The 21528-nt window shown below is 32.0% G+C and overlaps 1 protein-coding gene across 1 annotated transcript in view; it reads left to right on the forward strand.

Annotated features, from left to right (window-relative positions):
- The window catches only part of LOC145297913 (thialysine N-epsilon-acetyltransferase-like), a 47499-nt gene that overhangs the window by 11467 nt on the left and 14504 nt on the right, over nt 1-21528 (forward strand). Inside the window, exon 2 of the mRNA XM_080144251.1 lies at nt 8899-8950. Within this exon, the coding sequence (XP_080000377.1) occupies nt 8899-8950 (52 nt within the window). The remainder of the gene's footprint in view (nt 1-8898; nt 8951-21528) is intronic.

The raw sequence follows: 21528 nt of genomic DNA on the forward strand, positions 1-21528 counted from the left end.
AACAATAAATGTAAAGCAGTCTTAATAGGGGTCCAAGATTTTTTTAAATGACCGCTTTTTTCTTTTTTCTGTTTCTTTCTTTTTTTTTTTGTTTTTGTTTTTTGCTCAACATACACATCCAAACACCCGGGCAACGCCTAGCTGAAATGCTAGTATATATATAAATATATATATATATATATATATATATATATATATATATATATATATATATATATATAACTTGAGTTCCTTCAGCCATAATTGAAACCGAAACCAAAACATATGAAGAATTTTACATAAAAGTATGTATAAAAAAATAGATGATTTAAGTGCCATCAGTTATACTCGAAACCGAAAATAAAACTTCTGAAGAATTCTTGGTAAAATTATTTATGGCAAGAAACAGAAGTACATAACAATTATACGACCGGGATGTAAGTGTGACACACAAAAGATCGCACATGCTATCGTATTATTATGTAGATGATGACCAGCATTGTAATGGTGTCAGAAAGGAACTCGTAGTAATTCCGATGTGCAGCGGTTCTTAACCGAAGAAAGATGTCAGCAAAACGTGACGTAAACATGGAAACACTGAGAAAGGAACAGAGGGAAAAATAGAAGAGGTGCTGGGCTGAAGAAGTAAATTAAGATTGCATCTTAAAATGTAATTTTTTTATTAGTATTGAACTATGTAGCACAATATTACTTTCTGTGCATTTATTAATACTTGTTAATTTATCTCACTTGGGTCAGTTCTATATTTAAAATACAATAGGCGCTATTTTCATGAATATGTTAATAAACGAACTCTGCGCCTGTGGAACGCTCTTCCGATTGCCTGCTTTCCAGCTGACTACAGTCTGATTGTTTTCAAGTTCAACGTAAACAAGTTCTTGGTGAACCGTCCCCCTAAGTAATCCAAATGACAAAATTCGCACTGGTTATGTTTACTACGCTGTAAACACATTGACTAAAGTATACTCATTAACCCTTATCCTCGAGTGGCCTCCGGGTCTTGATAAGTGGTGATTCCTATGTAAAAAAACCCTCATATTTGCCGCGTGTTATTGGTTTTTCTGTTCGAAACACTAATTTTTTTTTTGTACTATCCAGAAAAATATATTAGTTTTATCAAAACATATTCGTTGATTAAATATATTTCTCCTTCCTACTAGTAACAACAACAAGCTGATGCGGGTTTGCTGTCACTTGATTCTTTATACACTGCAAGCATCTCCAGACCTCTTTAAAGGAAATCAAATTGATCAAAGTAACCCTGCAAATCGTTTTGAAGATCAACAGTGAAAAATGAAAATAAACGATGATATAAAGATATTATCTGTTAGTGTGCTGAGAGTTTTTTTTTAATAACTTGTTGACTTCCTGTTTCCATTCCGAAGGCGAGATGATGGTTACAAGCAAGATATCGTTTCTTCTGATTATCCTCCTCTCAGATCACGTGAAAGCCCACTCATTTCTCCATGTTGAGAATGGCTTTCTTGTTGGACAACAAAACCGGAAGTAAAGAGGGGCCTACAATCTTTACTATAACCATATAAAATGTCGTTTTCATTATTAGCGATTTAAGTTCCGCCGGTCCTAAAGTCAGTGTCAATTTTACAATGAAGTAAGGATAGCTAATGTTAACCCCAACAGTAAATATTGCTTAATAATCTGAAAATAAAATATTTTATCGCGAAAAAAAGAATCTTTTTGGAAATTTTTAATGCTACTAAGACTAAGCTTTTTTTTTCTTCAAATACCTTCTGAACCACCGATTGCCATATATATATATATATATATATATATATATATATATATATATATATATACGAGCAAACAGTTAATAAAACATGCACTTTGAAAAAGAGTTTTAAAAAAGTTTAAATTAATAAATAAATAGAAAATAATAAATAAACAATAAATAAATAAATAAATAAAAAATAAAAAATAGAATATAAAAAAATAAAGATTATTTAAGGGGAGAGGATGGCCGGTATCTGCAAATTCAGGAAAAAGCAAGCAAGAAATTAAGTAAATGCATATAGTAAAATATAAGTAAATATACATACAAGATATGAAAGTGTGGGTAGATTGATATATTAGATAGATAGGAAAGTTTAAAGAATAAAACAGAAAATGCAGATAAAAAACCGGCCATGCAAAGAAGAAATAAAGAATTAAAATAAAGGATTATTAAATTATAAAGTATTAAGAAGTATGTAGAAAAAACGATAAAGTTGAAAAAAAAATTGTATCTCTATATAAAAGGTAAAAGTAATAACTATGTAATTTCAAAATTGCCATAATTAAAATTGGACTTATGTTTACAGAAAGAGATCAGTTCATTTTTAGAATTTATTATATTGTTACTTTGAGGGGAAGTAATTATAGTTATAGCTTCGGTTGTGCAGAGGCGACATGACTTAGAGCCTGGAGTATAAGACTTAACTTTTTTTATAATAGTCCATTTGATTGAGAAGGGGGTATTGTTAGAGTTAATTTTTTTAATTAAAGTGGTTAGAGAAGTTCCTTGGTTATTATTAGAATTATGGTTGTTAAAAGAAGAAATGTGGTTTGATATTCTTTTCTTAATTAATGTTGAAGTAGCGCCGATATATATACGTACTTTATTAAAAGCTCGAGGTCTGGTATTAATATTAATTTGCTGATTTGTATTAGTTAAATGGTTTGAATTTTGTTCATAGTGTTCAACAAATGGTGGGACAATGTCTGTATGAGGACTATTTTGGAGGGGATAATGAGTGTTGTTAGTGTTAGTGTGGCTGTTAGGAGAAATATTATTATTATTATTATTATTATTATTATTATTATTATTATTATTATTATTATTATTACTAGTTTATGATTGTAGATGGAGGGGCTGCTCGAATGGTGTATTGGATTAGTAACTATATCAAATGGAGGATGGGAATAAGGATAACTTGAAGACGAAATATTAGTGTCTGTTATGGGAGGATTGTGTGGGAGCTCAGTAATTGTGCAAGAACATATAACATCTTTATGGATGCAATCATTATTGAGTGGGCAAAGATGTTTGTTATTACAATTACAGTTAGTTTTTGGTTTAATTGGGAAAGGGATTTTTTGGGCTGATTTAATTTTTTTGTTATTAGATGTTAAGATTCTTTGTGCTAAATTAGGCATTGTTGAATAAGAAATCTTGATTGAATTTTTATCGAAAATAGAACTATATCTGTGTGGGTATTTAAAAGAATTTTGTACAATGTTGAAGAATTCCTTAGGTATATTAGTTTTGACATTTAGGCTAAATGGAGGATTAAACCAAATATTTTTCTTTCTTCTGATGGGACTGGGTGGGTTAGACGTATTGCGATTAGTATTTTGGTTTGGATTATATATGTAGACTGGTTCTTTGTTATTGATAGCAGCAGATCTTGTTATTTGAACTGGTTTCTTATGAGTCATATTGTGTGTGATTACAGATTTAAGGCGCCCTCCAGGAGAAGCATAATTGTTGTATTTAATCTTTTCTTTGTGTCCTGCGTTCCATAAGGCATTATTGAAGAAAGTAGCATTTTGATTAAAAGTTTTTTTATCAGCAGAAAGAACAGAAATTCTTCTAGAGACGGATGGTACTATAGATTTTATAATTTAGTTGGGGTGGTTAGAAGATTTATGGACGTGTAAAAGTGTAAGATTAGGTTTATGATAGGGGCTATGAGTTTCAGTGTTAGGATTAAATGTAACATCTAGAAAATTTGAAGTTTTTTTGTTTGGTTCGATAATTATAGAAAGGCCAAAGTTATTGAAGAAGTTATGTAATTTTTTAATTGTTTTGTTGTACTCTCTTGGTCTGGATGTTGTAGTAAAAAGGGCATCGTCTCTATAAAGGCCCCCTTGGATATGTTTAAAGTGGTATTTAAGTTCTTTCAGTGAGAAGAGTCCCACTAAATCGGTAACTTCTGCAGAGTCAGAAGCACCCATCAAGATGTCAAAATTATCAGGGGTGTCCTTTCTAGTCCAAAGCTTATTGTTAAATTGTATAAGGGACTTTCTCGCCAGGAGAATTAATTTTATTTCTAAATTAGTTAAGTCAGAATTTCTTTTAGCAAAGATAAGAGCCTTATTTAAAAGGATCGGAGAAATTGATTGATAATAATTTTGGATGTCAAAGGTTATGAAGTTAAGGAGGTGTTTATTTTTAAGAGAGACAAACCAATTAATTACGGAATCTGAATTCAGCCGAAGAGGGAAACTTTTTCTTTAGTAGAAGGGGTGATTCTATCTAAGATATGTTTGCTTACAGCTCCTAAGTCAGAATTAGATGGGCAGATCAATCTGATGGAGGGGTTGTCATAGAAATTAGGTTTATGATCCTTGAGGGTGAATCTAGAAGCACCCGGAGAAATTATTTCAGTTAAGTTATGAATATTCATAGAAGTCAGTAAAAGTTTAGCTTCAGAATTAATGGAATCTAAAGTCTTAGGAGGGACTATTTTATAAGATTTATTAAGCTCTTTATATAAAAGTTTTTTATATGTGGATAGTCAAGTTTATAATAATTTTTTGTCTTATCAGCAGGGACGAATATATGTTTATTCTTTGTAACTTTTTCGGCAAAATTATTTATTTTTCGAGTAACCGGATTATAATGGTGTTTTTGTTTCTTAAATTTAATATATCAAAGGGAGGTAATCGTGCCTGCATGAATAATAGAATGTCAGAGTGATATCCCTTTGCACAAATATAAATAAGAAAGATCAGGGAAGAAGAAGAGGGAAAAAATTAAATAGTCATAGAATTAAATATAAAATAGAAAAACAAATGTCAAAATCACCCAGACAGGAAATGTTAAAAGGCGCGAAAAAATATATAGGGCAAAATAGTATAGGTCAACTAAAATGTACAGTTCATCACTTAAAAAAATGTTAGCAAGAGTTGTTAGAAGACACTAAATGGAAAATAAATAAATAAATAGAAAATAATAAATAAACAATAAATAAAAAATAAATAAAATATAAAATATAAAATATAAAAAATAAAAAATAAAAATTATTTAAGGGGAGAAATTTTTATTTTATATATATATATATATATATATATATATATATATATATATGTATATGTATGTATATGTATATATGTATGTATATATGCATATATGTATATATGTATGTATGTATATATGTATATATGTATATGTATATATGTGCATATATATATGTATATATGTATATGTATATGTATATATATGTATATATATGTATATATATGTATATATATATATGTGTGTGTGGCACAATTGTTAGCCCCTTATGTGGAGGAAAACACACACACATTTTAGTGCGAACACATTTTTTCAAGGTTAAAACAAGGCACACGAAGATTGGCATATGTTTATGATTCCAGTGCACAATAAAGTTAAACTATGTTGGCATTATAATTTGATAAACACAAAACATTGCGTAAAACGCATATTTCTCTCTCTCTCTCTCTCTCTCTCTCTCTCTCTCTCTCTCTCTCTCTCTCTCTCTCTCTCTATTTCTCCATTTCACACCCTTTCTCTCTCTTTCAATGAAGAAAGAGATTATTGAAATATGATTGTATGGTAAAAACAGTTGAAGCTTGCATCCCATACGCGGAGGATATAGTAGTTTGGTCTGCACGCAATGGGTCGACTACATATCCTTCCTACTTTTTAACTGTTAAATAAATTATATATTTTTTATAAAAATGCATTTGTTCACTATTTTTGTACAAGTGTTCGATTTCAGCCTGCGGTTCCTCCCATTAATGCGACGACGGAAAGCTGTCTGTAACAACGGAATCAACACACAAGAAGCGACCCATGCCAGACAGTTATAGCCGACGACATCTCGACCCGTTTTTGTTGATGTTCCCAACATGTTCCTATCGTTTGGACATCGTTGGATATCGTGTCTAACACCCGGGGAGCTTGTTGCGTTCCCAGAACGTTTCTCAACCAAGTAACCCTCCCGGGGAAGCGATAGTGTCATATATATATATATATATATATATATATATATATATATATATATATATATATATATATATATATATATATGTTTGTGTGTGTGTGTGTGTTATTACCGTTTTTGGTCTGTTCGGTTACATATGTTTCTATTACCAGAATTGAATTAACGATCCGATGATAGTATCTTCAGATTTGGTAAGAGTCTGCCAAGTCTGAAGAAACTATCGGACCGTTAATTCGATTTTGGTATTGAAAACGACCAAAAAACGGTAATAAAAACATATTTTGCTCTACAGTAGTATTGAGTACTTTTTTCAGTTTTTTTACCACTTACCATTTACTCATCATATATATATTAAAAAGCCTATATTCCAAATCCCAAGATGTTGCTCATCTTACTATTTATTCCTTTCAGCGTGTTAAAATGTTCAGTTCTAGACAGCACCTGTTTCGTAGCGCAGAACCATTCATATAATCATTATGTCAATTTTTTAATCTTTTTCGCTCTGGTTCATCAGAAGAGTAAGAACTCATTAATTTTAAAAGAAAATAAAAAGAATATGGTCATGATTATATAAATAAACATTCTTTTTGTTTTTTAACGTAAGAGCAGAAAATATTTTTTTTAAATTGACATAATCATTATATGATTGTTTCTGCGCAATGAAACAGGTGCTGTCAAATATTGAACATTTTTACAACGCTGAAACTAATAAAGCGTAAGATGAACAACATCTTCGAATTTGGAATATAAACTTTTTGTCACTTATTTTTATATGCTTTGTAGTTATATTTAACATACATCGAGAATTGAATGAAAAGATTGGTAAAAATAAAGGGTGAAATATAATTGAATAAGTATATTCCCATAACCGCATATTTTCATTTATATATATATATATATATATATATATATATATATATATATATATATATATATATATATATATATATATATATATATATGAACAAATGATCAATAAAACATGTTAAAAGACATCTTGAAAAAGAGTTAAAAACATATTTAATTTAAAAAAAAGGAAACACAAGATAAGTGGATAGTCCTTAATCCGCGGAGTTTCGAAGAAATACTCTCCTTCTCATCAGAGGGCAGGAATTAGTAGCATGAATATATTACATCTTTATGGATGCAATCATTATTGAGTGGGCAAAGATGTTTGTTAATACAGTTGCAGTTTCTTTTTGGTTGGATTGGGAAAGGGATTTTTTGGGCTGATTTAAATATATATATATATATGTGTGTGTGTGTGTGTATGTGTGTGTGTGTGTATGTGTAAGAGCAAGTAGTTAATAAAACATGTTAAAATACTTTGAAAAAGTTAAAAACATATTTAATCTGAAAAGGAAACACTTAATAAGTGGATAGTCCTTAATCCGCAGAGTTTCGAAGACATATTTTCCTTCTCATCAGAGGGTAGTAATTTGCAAAATGTGGGATCGGATTTTGCATACAAAAGTATTTGATGCAACTGCAAGTAAGTCAAAGATCTTACTTGATAACAAAAGGTGAAGTAGAGGGAATATGGTGAAGAAAATGGTGATTTCACGTGAATGGATAGTCTGGTGAAAGGTAAAGTATCCAATGACAGTAAAATCCAAAAATGTAAATCCAAGAAAGTTAATTAAATTTCCATTCGCACAAGTAAAATCCAAGGAAATCGCGTAATTGGAAGATGGTCCAAAATAATCCAAAAGGCCGAAATCCGTGGAAGAATTCACAAATATATACAAGGAAAGGGGGAAAAATTCCAATAATATTAATAAAAAAGATTAAAGGGTGATAGAATTAAATGTAAAATAGAAAAACAAATGTCAAAATGACCCAGACAAAATTGCGTTAAAAGGCGCGAGAAATGTATGGCAAAAAAGAGGTCAACTGAAATGTACAGGTTATTACTTTAAGAAAATACCAGCAAAAGTTATTAAAAGACACTAAATGGGAAAAATAAATTAATTAATTAATAAATAAATAATAAATTAAAAAAAGATTTTCTTTTAAATAAAATATAAAATAAAATAAAGATTAAGGAGAGAGGATGGCCGGTATCTGCAAATTCCGGATAAAGCAAGTAAGTATGTAAGTAAATGCATATAGTAAAATATAAGTAAATATACATACAGGATATGAATGTGTAGCTAGATTGATATATTTGTTAGATATTTTATTATATATATATATATATATATATATATATATATATATATATATATATATCGAGTCCTAATAACAGTCCAACTACGCTGAAGAGGTGTAGGACCCCGAAACATGGATGTACGTAGATTACTGTTTTAAAAATAAATAAATAAATAAATAAAAATATTATTTGTTTACGTGTAAAATAAAAAAAATGGGCAATTTCTAAAACATACATCCGATCTTCAAGGTGAATACACTAACCTCAATATCGTTTAAAAATCAACAACAAAAAAACTATGTAAATATATAAACGATAAAAATTAAGCAGTAAGTTGTCTATGGCATCATAGCGTAATGGATAAGACGCTGGACTGAAATGCATAAGGTCCAGAGTTCGAGTCCTAATAACAGTCAAGCTACGCTGAAGAGTAGATTACTGTTTTATATATATATATATATACATATATATATATATATATATATATATATATATATATAAATATTAATTTCCATATATATATATATATATATATAACGGTTAGAAGGTCCAACTGTCATCTGGGCGGACGGGTTTCGATCCTGGCTTGAGGTAGTTGCTTGTCTAGCCGCACTGATGAGTTGTAAAACAGCACAGCAATACTGTATGTGGATGACTATATATATATATATATATATATATATATATATACGTATTTCCATCAACGAAGTCATCTTTTTTGCTTTTTGCTTTTTTCCATCTTGGTAATTTGTGATTGAGATTTTGATTGTTTTGCAGGAATCGAAACGCAATGGAACGAATGAGACTCCAGTTACACCATCCGTTGAAAGTAAGTTTCTTTTTTTTTTTTTTTTTGTCTACTATGAAAATCAATATACTGCTTTATGACTGACATATAGGAGTAAATGGTATGATAGATTTCTAGAAGTATTGCTACTAAATAACTATATATGTTTTTTTTGTTTTTTTTTTACACAGTGGTCACCACTTATCAAGGCCCGGAAGCCACTCAGGGATAAGGGTTATTGCAAGCACATCACGTTAGTGTGGAGATTTGATGAAGTGTTTACTTAAGGGGGCGGTTCATTAGGAATTTGTTAACGTTGGACTTGAACACATCCAAGTTGTAGTCAGGTGGGAAGCAGGCAGATGGAACAGAGTTCCACAGGCATGCAGTTCTAAGAAAGAAGCTTTGTTCATGGAATCCGCGTTTTGATTTAGGCACAGATAAAGAGTAAGGAAAATTTTTCACAGTGGATTCGGCTAGACGGGTGTTTTTCGTGAAAGATTGGCGAGGGGGGACCAGAGATTGGAGTTCAGACGAGCACCTGCCATGGAAATAACGATAAAACCCGGATAGGCTCGCAACGTCTCTTCTGTGGGAGAGAGGTTGCAGGGTAGAGAAAAGGGCATCCCCCACTAAGCCACGAAGTCTATTTTGTACTCTGTCAAGGCAGGATAGGCTGTTTTTAGCAGCTCCTGCCCAGATATGGCAGCAGTATTCCATCCTTGGACGTACTTGGCTTTTATATAGATAGAGAATTGCATCAGTAGTGAGATATCTTCTGGAGCGGTAGAAGGATCCCACCATCTTTCCAGCGACCTTGGCAACAGACTTGATGTACGTGTTCCATTTCAGATCAGGAGTAAAGGTCAAACCCAGAAGCTTGTCAAAACACGGGGCCTCTCCCAGACGAGAGCCATCCATCCCAATTGATGCCAGATGGGGATCAGAGCGTTGATGATGTAAGAATAGGAGTTTGGTATATGTATTTGATAAGACTGAACGAAAGCCATCATATTATATATATATATCTAAAGTAATAGGGTTCGTGTGTGTGCACAACTCCCTATGATCAAAGAAATATTAAGTGTCTATAGTGTGCGTACAACTCTCCTGGTCAAGAAATATTAATGCCCATTGTAGGATACTTCTGTCAAAGGAAACATTTATTCTTATGTGTAACTTCTAGATATAGCATTCTTCACATCACATATACATCGACTGAGTTATGGTTATTAGCATATCACATTAAATTAAATCATTTTAAATAATTAGCTCGATTATATTACTTATTCGACATAATAGTTTCGTTAATTCTGTACTATTTAAAAATATAATTTAAAATGTAATTATTTAGTCTATTTTCATTTCAATTTATATTTTATTTAACTTAAATTGACTTATTATCATCGTAAATCTGAAACCTTTTAATTTTCAAACCAGAAAACCAAGGGGAATAACTGTGATAGTTTAATTCTTTCAGCACGTTATTAAATATTTTCTATAAGAGATTTGTTTTCATTTCGAAATATTCTTCTAAGTTGAATTATTATTTTTATTTTTAATTCGGAGGTATTTTTTTTTTCGCTTATTTTTAATTTTTAAATAACCTTTTGGTACTCATGCAGAGAGTGAACTCACCCGGATCATGTTCCGGCTTTCTCCGGAACATGATGCCAACAGCCGGAGTAAACCGAGCGTCGCTGAGGAAATAAGGCCGAGCGTCGCCGATGGAAGCATAACAAGAAAAGAAAATCTACCTTAAATTTTAAATTTTATTAACTGTAAAGAAAAATATTTAAATCATATTTTTTGTGTTGTTTTGTTTTTGCTATATATATATTTGGTACTCATGCAGAGAGTGGTCCGTGCTGAAATAATAACGTTATTATTTAAAAAGCCATTCTTAACATGGGGAGGGGAGAGTGTTTTGCACCTATTCTGTACTTTAACCTTACAATTGAATAAAAAAAACATATCATAAAGCTTTAATTAAACGTGGACATATGATTTAAAAAATAGCGCGGATCACTATCTGCATTAGCACCATATATTTTTTAGATAAATAATGTTAAAGATTTTTTGATCAATGTCAAGTTTCTTTCCAACTCCTCACAAAACTTTAAAATGACGATTTTTATAGGTTTTCGGTGTTTTTTTTTTTTTGTTTTCTTTACAAGGTGGTCACCACTTATCAAGACCCGGAAGCCACTCGGGGATAAGGGTTATTCGTGTACAGTACGTTAATGTTGAGATTTGATAAAGTGTCTTACTTAAGGAGGCGGTTAATCGGGAATTTGTTTATGTTGGACTTGAAGACATCCAGGTTGTAATCAGGTGGGAAACAGGCAGAGGGAACAGAGTTCCACATGTGTGCACTTCTAAGAAATAAACTTTGTTCATGGAATCTACGTTTTGGTTTTGGCACAGATAAAGAGTGGGGAAAATTTTTGACAGTGGTTTCAGCTAGACGGGTGTTTTTCGTGAAAGATCGGCGAGGGGAGAACAGGGATTGGAGCTTAGACGAGCACCTGCCATGTAAGTAACGATAAAACAAAGGCTAGCGACGTCTCTCCTGTGGTGCTGAAAACGAATATCACATTTAAATTTGGGGCATGATATGAAGAAATTACTTTTTCAAAAAGTGGGGGATCACTGTCTTATATAAATTTGACGTAAAATAAGCACCCACATTCTGGCCACCTAATAATTTATTCATATCATAAAACAAATTTAACTGTGATTTTCGTTTTTAGCACTCCCGAAAACCGGTGCTATTGTTTTTGTTTTTTTTTAACTAAGAGATTCGTTCATTTTTTTTTTTATATAAGTTAGGACGCTAATAATGCCGTCAGTAAGCTTACATGAGCGTTTTTTGTTGTTGTTGTTGTTGTTGTTGTTTTTTTTTGTTTTTTAGGTGGGTATTTAATTATAGAACTTGTATAGTTTTTAACAGGTGCTTCTGTAGTTGGATTAACCGTTTTTCCGTACGTAACGGGCCGACATTAACCATTAAATCATTAAAGCAGAATCGTTTAATATTTCACATGAATTCTGTTTACATTAGGGGGTTCCACAGCCCTCGAATGTAAACAGAATTTTTGTGAAGTATTTAACTACTGAAGCACCTGTTAACAACTATAAAAGTTGTATAATGGAAAAAAAGTATATTTTTGTAAACTTACTGACAGCATAATTAGCGTCCTAAGTTATGAGATGAAACAATGAACGAATCTTAATAGAAAAAAAACAGCGCCGGTTTTCGGAGATGCTGAAAACCAATATCAGTTAAATTTGTTTTGATATGAAAAAATTACTACGTGGCCAGTAGGTGGGTGCTCATTTTACGTTAAATTTATATAGTAGTTTTCATGATATCCCCCACTTTTTGAAAACATTTCTTCATATCATGAAAACTACTAATCTGCCCCAAATATAAATGTGATATTCGTTTTCAGCACCACTGAAAACCTTTAAAATTGTTTTTGAGGAGTTGGAAAGAAACTTGACATTGACCGATTTTTTTGTTCGAGAAAAGGTTCAAAGGTAAGTCAAATAAAAGAAAAATTGAAAAAAAAAATTATCTTTGCTTTTTGGGGTGTTATTTTTTATTTTTATTTTTTATTTTTTTTCTCAGGGAAAAACCTGAAAACTAGAAAAATTGAAACAAAACTGGGTGGAATAGATGTTTTTTCTTTTTTTTTTCATATTAAAACAGATATTGTTGTTGTTTCCTCAGACCGTTGTTTTATTAATGGTGTGTGTGTGCGTAAATCGTATTCCACATTCACGCTGGGGGTCTTTCTGTGTTGCTCGCTCAAATGCCCACAATGGCAATTGTAGGCCTAGACTTGGCAAAATAAAAAAGTACCAGTTCGGATGATGTAAAGGTTCGGCATGTGGTAGCCTGACACCTCCAGGCATAGCCATCGCTTACCTTTCCTTGTCCACATGATGCACAAGTTTTCGTCCGTGCAAGTAATTGTTTTCCTTGACAAAAGTCGAGGATTCCAGTTAGTGTTTCCAGCTTGAATTTTCAACTCGTGCGAACGCGCGTCACGTTGAAAACCATCGCGCTACATTGTCATTGGTTCAGCTTTATGTTTCATCAGACGGCTTAATTTTCTCGGTGACGCTCGGCTTACTCCGGCTGTTGACGTTATGTTCCGGAGAAAGCCGGGCGTGCGCTGAGTTACGCCTGGATCACTCTTTGCATGAGTACAAACCTTTTTTATTTGTTATTGTTAAGTTATCCGGGGGGTTCACTGTATTTAGTAGTTTTACGCCGATATAATTCATCGTTCTGTTTATAATTGTTTATTTTTGATAAAAAAAAAATTACAGCCATTGAACTATAAGTGGTTTGTTTGCCATACTTATAGGTAAATGTGCACTGAACAGATAGCATAATACTAAAAGTTAAATTCAAAATTTGATATATCTTTTATTTTAAATGTGAAAATAAAAAAAACAATTAGGACGCTGAAAACGTACACAGTAAAACAATACGTTGTAAAATGCTCTTATGGTTGTCAACGGGTTAATGTAGATTTATTTGTAAGAAAATTGCGTTAAAATAACTTAAACGTAATACGGAAATAAACGATGTAAAAAAAAATGCAGAAAGTATTAACAATTTTTTATTTGGATAATTTAAACGCGAAAAAAAAAACAATTGGGACGCTAAAAACGTACACAGTAAAACAATACGTTGTCAACGGGTTAATGTTGATTTATTTGTAAGAAAATTGTGACAGTATAGTTGTAATACAGAATAGTTGCAAAACATCCCCACCCTTCCCATGTTAAATAATAATTTCTAAATAATAGCGTTAATATTTTAGTGCGCAGGTCAAATTCTGCAAAAGTAGCGATTAATGTTTATTTGTTTAGGCTGTTATGGGTTTATGTACACATACGCAACCGGAAGTCGTAAATCGGATGTTGCGTTACAATACCTGTTATAAAATCATTTGAGTTTTATAATTCTATAGATTTAATATAAAATATAATTTTTTTACCATATATGATATCACATACATCGCTATGGTATAATTATTACCATAAATAAGTATTTTTTTAGTTTACCGACCCCTCGGCATTCACCTTTGAATTGTCGACTTTTATAAGTTTTGGGGGACGCTGAGAACGAATATTGCATTTATTTCTTCGCAAAAGAGTAGTTATTCATATTTGAAGACATTTAGTATCCAACGTAATCACTACAGTTTGGCAAGCACGATGGCCGCCCGTGCATTTACTAACAAAACACCAAAAAGAGCCAAACGAGCCAAAAAAATTACCCCAGGACTCCTTTCATTTTCTCATGATTGGACAAATAATTATTTTTATGATAAAAAAAAACATTTATTTTCGCTTTTTGACAAAAACCGATTTTTTATTCTTCTGACACCAAATCTGATAATCAAACGCGTCGCAAATTTACCGTTTGCATGGTATGAACTCCTGGACCCTAGGACTTTTTGAAGTAATGTTAGTTTCAATAAAGTGGGGGATAACTTTTCTATGATAATTTAACCTAACATGAGCACCCACACTTTGACCCCCCCCCCAAAAAAAAAAAATTTGTTTATATTGGGGTGGAGGGGGATGTCGGCGGCGGCCGGGGGGATGTTGGGGCGTTGTTGTAATTGTACTATCTAGAAATGTTTCCTGTGAAGGTATGTTTTTCAATGTGCATAAATAAAAGACAAGGTCAGACGTTTAAAACCATTCGCGTAGACCTGACATCAGACTGCTTCAGTCACGGTATGTTCTAAGTCTCCATCAGCCGGATAGGAAGTTCAGAAAAACTCTACATTCTGATTCCAAATCAAAGAAGCAGAAATGTAGTTTACCACGAGGCTCTTCAATGAAAAGTTCTACAAAAGGATATGATCAAAAACTGATATGATCTGATTATGGTATGTTTTCAGTATTCAATGTGTTAGATAAGATTTAAGCATCGAGTTGAAATTTACTTCCCTCTTACAACACCCACAAATCGCGTACCTAAGTGTGAAGAAAAGTCCCGTGCAATGCTCGGGTATCTTTGCTAGTATATATATATATATATATATATATATATATATATATATATATATATATATATATTCCTATAAATTTGGGTTCTTTTTGGTGTATTGATATTCATATTAAAAACACTTTTTTCTATTTATTTAAAAAGAAAATACGACTTTGTTATATATAGCTCGTGGAATTGCATTTATCTGCAAATGATCTAGCTAATTTGCATATTCTTTTAAACATTCATTTTAATTAATTCCTTATTGTTTTTTTCGGTTTTCTTATGGGATGATCATCTTTAGTTAACTATTACGTGTAATTATATTCATACAGATATTCTACATGATTTATACTTGCGTAATATTTGTGTAAATGTTTATAGTAAACACAACTCTGTTTTTATATATATATTTGTGTATGCGTATATATATTTGTTTTAAAAAATGTTCCTTACCAAACTCCTCTGTTTTTGGTCTGTGGAAATGAAACTTAATATATAGAGTATTCGAACCCATGCGAAACTTTACATTTGGGTTTTGCCGGGGAAATCGGTGCAAAAGTGTGAAAATTAAAAAAAATGGAATTTGTCAAATGAAGGTCGAACGACAGTATTACGAACATGCATGCGTAACATAAAAGCTATTGGTTCATATTTTTTATTTTTAGCTTTGTAACAAACATGTCTTCATAGCTCAGGCATTAACGTCAAAAGAAAAACTAACTCGAACGCTAAACGCTGTGGTTTCGATTCTCGGTGGTGGCGCATGAGTCGGGTTTTTTTTTTTAACTTTTTAAATCATTACTATATATTGGGTCCAATCTATAAAAGTGAAAGTGTCTGCCTGTCTGTGTATGTGTCTGTGTGTGTGTGTGTGTGTGTGTACATTTCCCTACGCAATAACTCTGTCAATTTTTAGTCTACATACTCGAAATTTGATATACAGGGTACTGAGATTTGGGAAAACCGATGTGAAACCAGAAATTTTGCGATTAAGGGGTCAAAGTTCAACGATTTGACCTTTGAGAACTCTACCAAACTCCTCCGACAATTTCGGGTCTGCACACTTGAAATTTTTGATATAGGTTCATTGGACATGGATCTAACTTAATAACATGATTTGAGCCAAAAACAATAAGGGGTCATGAAAGGGGTCAAAGTTAAAAAAATTAACCGCTTTTTTTTTTTTTTGCTCAACATACATCTCCAAACACCCGGGCAACGCCGGGCTGAAATGCTAGTATATATATATATATATATATATATATATATATATATATATATATATATATATTATTATTATTATTATTATTATTATTATTATTATTATTACTTACTTACTATAATAATTATTAAATACTTACAGACACTAGTGTTTATACCTTTCGGGAATCATCAGTGTAGAGTGTCACGATTAACACCAGTCGATAGCTCCGAACCCGCCGATAAAGTCACCCCTGGCTCCATTAGCAAGGACCTAATCCATTCGGCTACCATTAACCGTGACAAATGCTGTTGAATACTGTTAAAACATTTATTTCTTAAATGCTTTTTAACGTCTTATATGATGATCTACAGATAAGAACTAAATTCACCGACTTTTATTCAACTGAAAGTGCTCAACGATAAAGAAACGAGTTTCTTAAAGGGGCTGACATAATTATTTACTATAGTAATTATTAAATTATATATATATATATGTGTGTATATAAACTCAAATAACCTTGTAACGGGTGTTGTAACCCAGCATCCGGTTTACGACTTCCGGTTGCGCATGCGTACATAAACAAATAATCAACGCGACAATAAAACTTATTGTTTTACTGTGTACGTTTTCAGCGCCAAAATTGTTTTTTTCGCGTTTCAATTATCCAAATAAACAATTTTTAATACTTTCCGCATTTTTTTTACATCGTTCATTTCCATATTACGTTTAAGTTATGTTAACGCAATTTTCTTACAAATAAATCTACTTTAACCCGTTCACAAACATAAGAGCATTTTACAACGGCGATATACCCACCGCCTTCCTTTTTTTTTTTTATTCTCCATTTATTTTATGCATCTTTCTTAAAAAACATTCATACATTTTCTTCTACACTATCAACATAAATAAATAACCCCGAAAATATGTTTTTTTGATTGCTTTACAAATAAATAATCAACGCGACAATAAAACGTATTGTTTTACTGTGTACGTTTTCAGCGTCCCAATTGTTTTGTGTGTGTGTTTTTTTTTCGTTTAAATTAATAGATATATCAAAATTTGAATTTAACTTCAAGTATTATGGTATCTGTTCAGTTCATATTTATCTATAAGTATGGCAAACCACTTATAATTCAATGACTGTAAGTTTTTTTTCAAAAATAAATAATTATAAATAGAACGACTCATAGAAATCTATCTATATTTTTTTTTCATTTTAATATACTTTCATAGAAATGTTTGTGTTATGTCACAAAAAACTATTTTCTTTACGTCACAAGTGTCACGCTCATACATTAATTCAATAGCTAATATAACATACTGACCCAAAGGTCACGGGTAGTCTAGTATATATATATATATATATATAATAGTGGTGTCGCGATTCCAATATCTTTCTCAATTCCGATACCCTTATCAATTCCGATTCCGAGTTTTTTTTATAAATCTTTAAATGCTTAACAATAGAGTTATCATTTATTCCCGATTACCGTTAAAAAAAAAGACATTAAGTATGCAGATATTTTCTCAAATGTAAAAATACTCTTGTGGAAGAGATTTTAGTTTTACTGGAAGTTTAAAATCAATAAATATTTATTGTTTTATGATTAGCAACAGCAGTATATACAAAAGATAATTAAAAGAATCGTTTTTGGAATCGAAAAATAGGCATACTTTTTCTCCGATTCCGATACCCCGAAAACTTCCTACTTCCGATTCCGAAACATTTTAACTCATAAAAATACTTACAAAGATACAAAAATCTTAACACGGATAAAACATTAGACTTTGAAATGCCATGGATGTATTTTTCCTTACTGATTTTATTTAATTTTGAATTATCATCATCTTATAACTAGCCTGGATGCCCGGCGTTGCCTGGGTGTTTGGAGGAGTGTGTTGAGCAAAAAAGAAAGTGGTAGAAGGTAGGCAGGCTCGGACCCGTGCCGCAAAGGCGGGAAAAAGTGAAAGAAAATCTGACGTCTTAGCCGATGTCTCCATAACGCGACCGGGAGTCAGAAGCGTTGAAATTAACCGAAGTCAATCTAACGTTGACGATGACTTGCTAAATTGTCAGCTGAAAAAAGTCGACCCCTCCTTGTACAAAACGGACGAGTTTAGGGTGAAAGAATTAATGTTTTCAGCCAATTCTTCAATATTTGTTGTCCGAAACTTCGAACTTCAAAATGATACAGATCTTGTCAGGATCCATACATACATTTAAACAGACAGGTGAGATTTATATTATAGACTAGTGAGGGGTATCCGGCGTTGCCCGGGTGTTTGGGGGGGGGGGGGTTAAAAAAGTAAGTATGAGGATCGAACCCGAACCCTTGAGGCAAAGTTGTAAATTAAAGTGTGAAAAAAAAAGCGTGCGATGTTAACCATTGCCCCACCGCGAGATGCTAACGGAAAGGCGTTTGAATTTATTTAATTACTTGGATTTAGCAGGTGCCCGTTTTAATGAGTTAATGAGGTCAAGTTTTACTGCAGGATGGTATTCATTTACTGCTGAATGCTTTTTCCCCACCCCCAAGATGTTATAGGAAAAAGACTAACCCACATGCGGCGAGCGACAAATATTGAATATTTATCTTCCCGAAATCGAGCAAATTAAATAGACAGGCGAGCTTCGTTGTTAATTGTGAGATATTACGATTTCTATGTGATATAAATTGTTTTAAAAGTTGTGAAGCGAGCGACCGCTTCTCTGAAAGAAGCCTTTTGTAGACACACAGAAAAAGCGAACACACATACATACATACATTTTCGCTTTTATATTTATAGATTGTTGTATACCTGCCTATTTATTTGTTCACAATTATATTAATATATACAAAAGGTATACTGTGTTGCAAATACATTTCCATACTGAAAACGGACTTTTATACACTTTTGCTCCATCATCGTTTCTATATATACTATGCATTCAAATAAAATTTACATTATAGAAGTAACTTACTTTTCGTATTACATAAAAAAAATGATTTTAATAATTAGCACTATGTTATTTACTGTGCATAACAATAGAATTGTTTCAATTGTTCTGTTTAAGAATATTATCTACAGTTGATTTATTTAGGTTATTTCTTATTTAATTTATTTTTATTATTTGTTAAACTGGCACCTTGGAAATAAATATAGCTTACTCCCGGTTTTAAACGGAAGTAATGTTTTTTAAGTTGCAATAATAATTACTGACTATAGAGATGTTGATAAAGGGGATATTTTTAATTGAATAGTTATTATTTTTTTTAAATCACTAGCGAGGGGTACCCGGCGTTGCCCGGGTGTTTGGAGGTGTGTTGGGGGGGGGTTAAAAAAAGAGTAAGTATGAGGATCGAACCCGAACCCTTGAGGCAAAGTTGTGAAAAAAAGTGCGACGTTAACCCTTGCCTCACCGCGAGATGCTTACGGAAACACGTTTGAATTTATTTAATTACTTGGATTTAGCAGGTGCTCGTTTTAATGAGTTAATGAGATCAAGTTTGACTGCGGGATTTCATTTACTGCTAAACGTTCCCCTCCTCCAAGATGTTGTCCTAAAAAGACTAACCCGCATGCGGCGAGCGACAAATATTGAATATTTATCTTCCGGAAATCGAGCAAATTAGATAGACAGGCGAGCTTCGTTGTTAACTGTGAGAAATTACGATTTCTATGTGATATAAATTGTTTTAAAAAGTTGTGAAGCGAGCGACCGCTTCTCTGAAAGAAGCCTTTTGTAGACACACAGGAAAAGCGAACACACATACATAAAACATTTTCGCTTTTATATTTATCGATTAAACAAAAGATTAATTTCATTTTTAAGCATTAAATCATTCTGTGCGGAGACTTCTGAATTCTCTCGGGAAAATGTTTATTTAAAGTCCGGATTGATCTAATATATAAACGGCAGTATGTCCGTATCCATATTTTCAAACTCTATCTCCTCCGAAACTAAAAGTCGCAGAGCGACGCTAGAGGCCTCAAATGGTAGCAGTTTTTACGGGCCGTTCTTTTATGGGTCTTTAGCCCATTAAAATTGTTTTAAGGGGTCAAAAATGGGTCAAAATAGAAAAAACCGTTAAACATTTTGTACATTCATCTTAGTTTAGCATTTATTTTTAATTTTTAATTTTTAATTAAATCATATAACGTCACCAGCTGTGATTGCTACAGTTTTGCTTTCGGTTTCGATTTTAGCTGATGGCACCTATATATATATATATATATATATATATATATATATATATATATATATATATATATATATATATATATATATACTTTTGAAATCACGACTCTGCAATAATAATAGAAAGTCCGCACTTATAATTTTTTCAAAAACTGCAAATTTAAGCTAAATTTAATGTAACTGTTTAAACAAACTATACCTCATTTAATTGGCCTTCTATTCTATAATTTTACCTATTAATATTTGACTTTTAATTGTAATATTCTAGCGTTCGCGTCAATTTAAAAAAAAATAACTTCAAATTGAGGAGGCAAAAAGAAAGTCCGCACAATGGAAAAATTGTTATTTAAATGTAACTTTGGGACATTAATGCAGCACAAATACAACAGGAACACGATGAACTAGTTAATATTCTCAAGGCTGGCCTAATTCAAGACAATCTTAAATCAGCCCAGCCTTGACAGCCGTGTTTTAAATTCTTCCCTTTCTTTTTACTGCGCACATCTTATCTTTCTTTTTATAATATTATTTGAACTCATTCACTTTTTCCTTGTATCCATTTGTAAATTATTCCACGGATTTCTGCCTTTTGGATTACTTTGGACCATCTTCCAATTACGCGATTCCCTTGGATTTTACTTGTGGAAATGAAAATTTAATCAACTTTTTTGGATTTTACGGTTATTGGATATTTTACCCTTCACCAGACTATTAATTTACGTGCAGTCACCTTTTTCTTCACCCTATTCCCTCTGCTTCACTATGTATTACCAAGTAAGATTTTAAAACCGCTAGGCCGATATTTTTTTAATTTCTCACAAATGTATTTGATGTGCCTGGCAGTGTTCCTAGATAAGTTTTGTTCTTCCAATAAATTATAAAAAATTGATAATCAAAAAATCCTATTAAAGTCGAAACAGTTCGATTTTGACCAAAGTTAACACTCTTATACAGCCTAACATCACACGTGCATTTGAGAAGTTTTATTACCGCACAAGCAAAAGGGCCTGACGTATAAAATCAACAGTAGATACTTTTATAAGACAAGGACGCGTTCAGAATTAATGTTAGAACACAATTGAACCATGATACTTGACTTTTGGATTTTAAATTTTAATTCAAGCTGTTATATAAAAAAGAATTTTATATAAAATCAACCGTATGTTTTCTACACTCACTATTTGGGATGTCGATAAATTCGGTTCTCTTCA

Source organism: Euprymna scolopes, chromosome 18 (assembly GCF_053919585.1).
Source record: "Euprymna scolopes isolate OS-2025 chromosome 18, ASM5391958v1, whole genome shotgun sequence".
NCBI classification, from domain to species: domain Eukaryota; kingdom Metazoa; phylum Mollusca; class Cephalopoda; order Sepiida; family Sepiolidae; genus Euprymna; species Euprymna scolopes.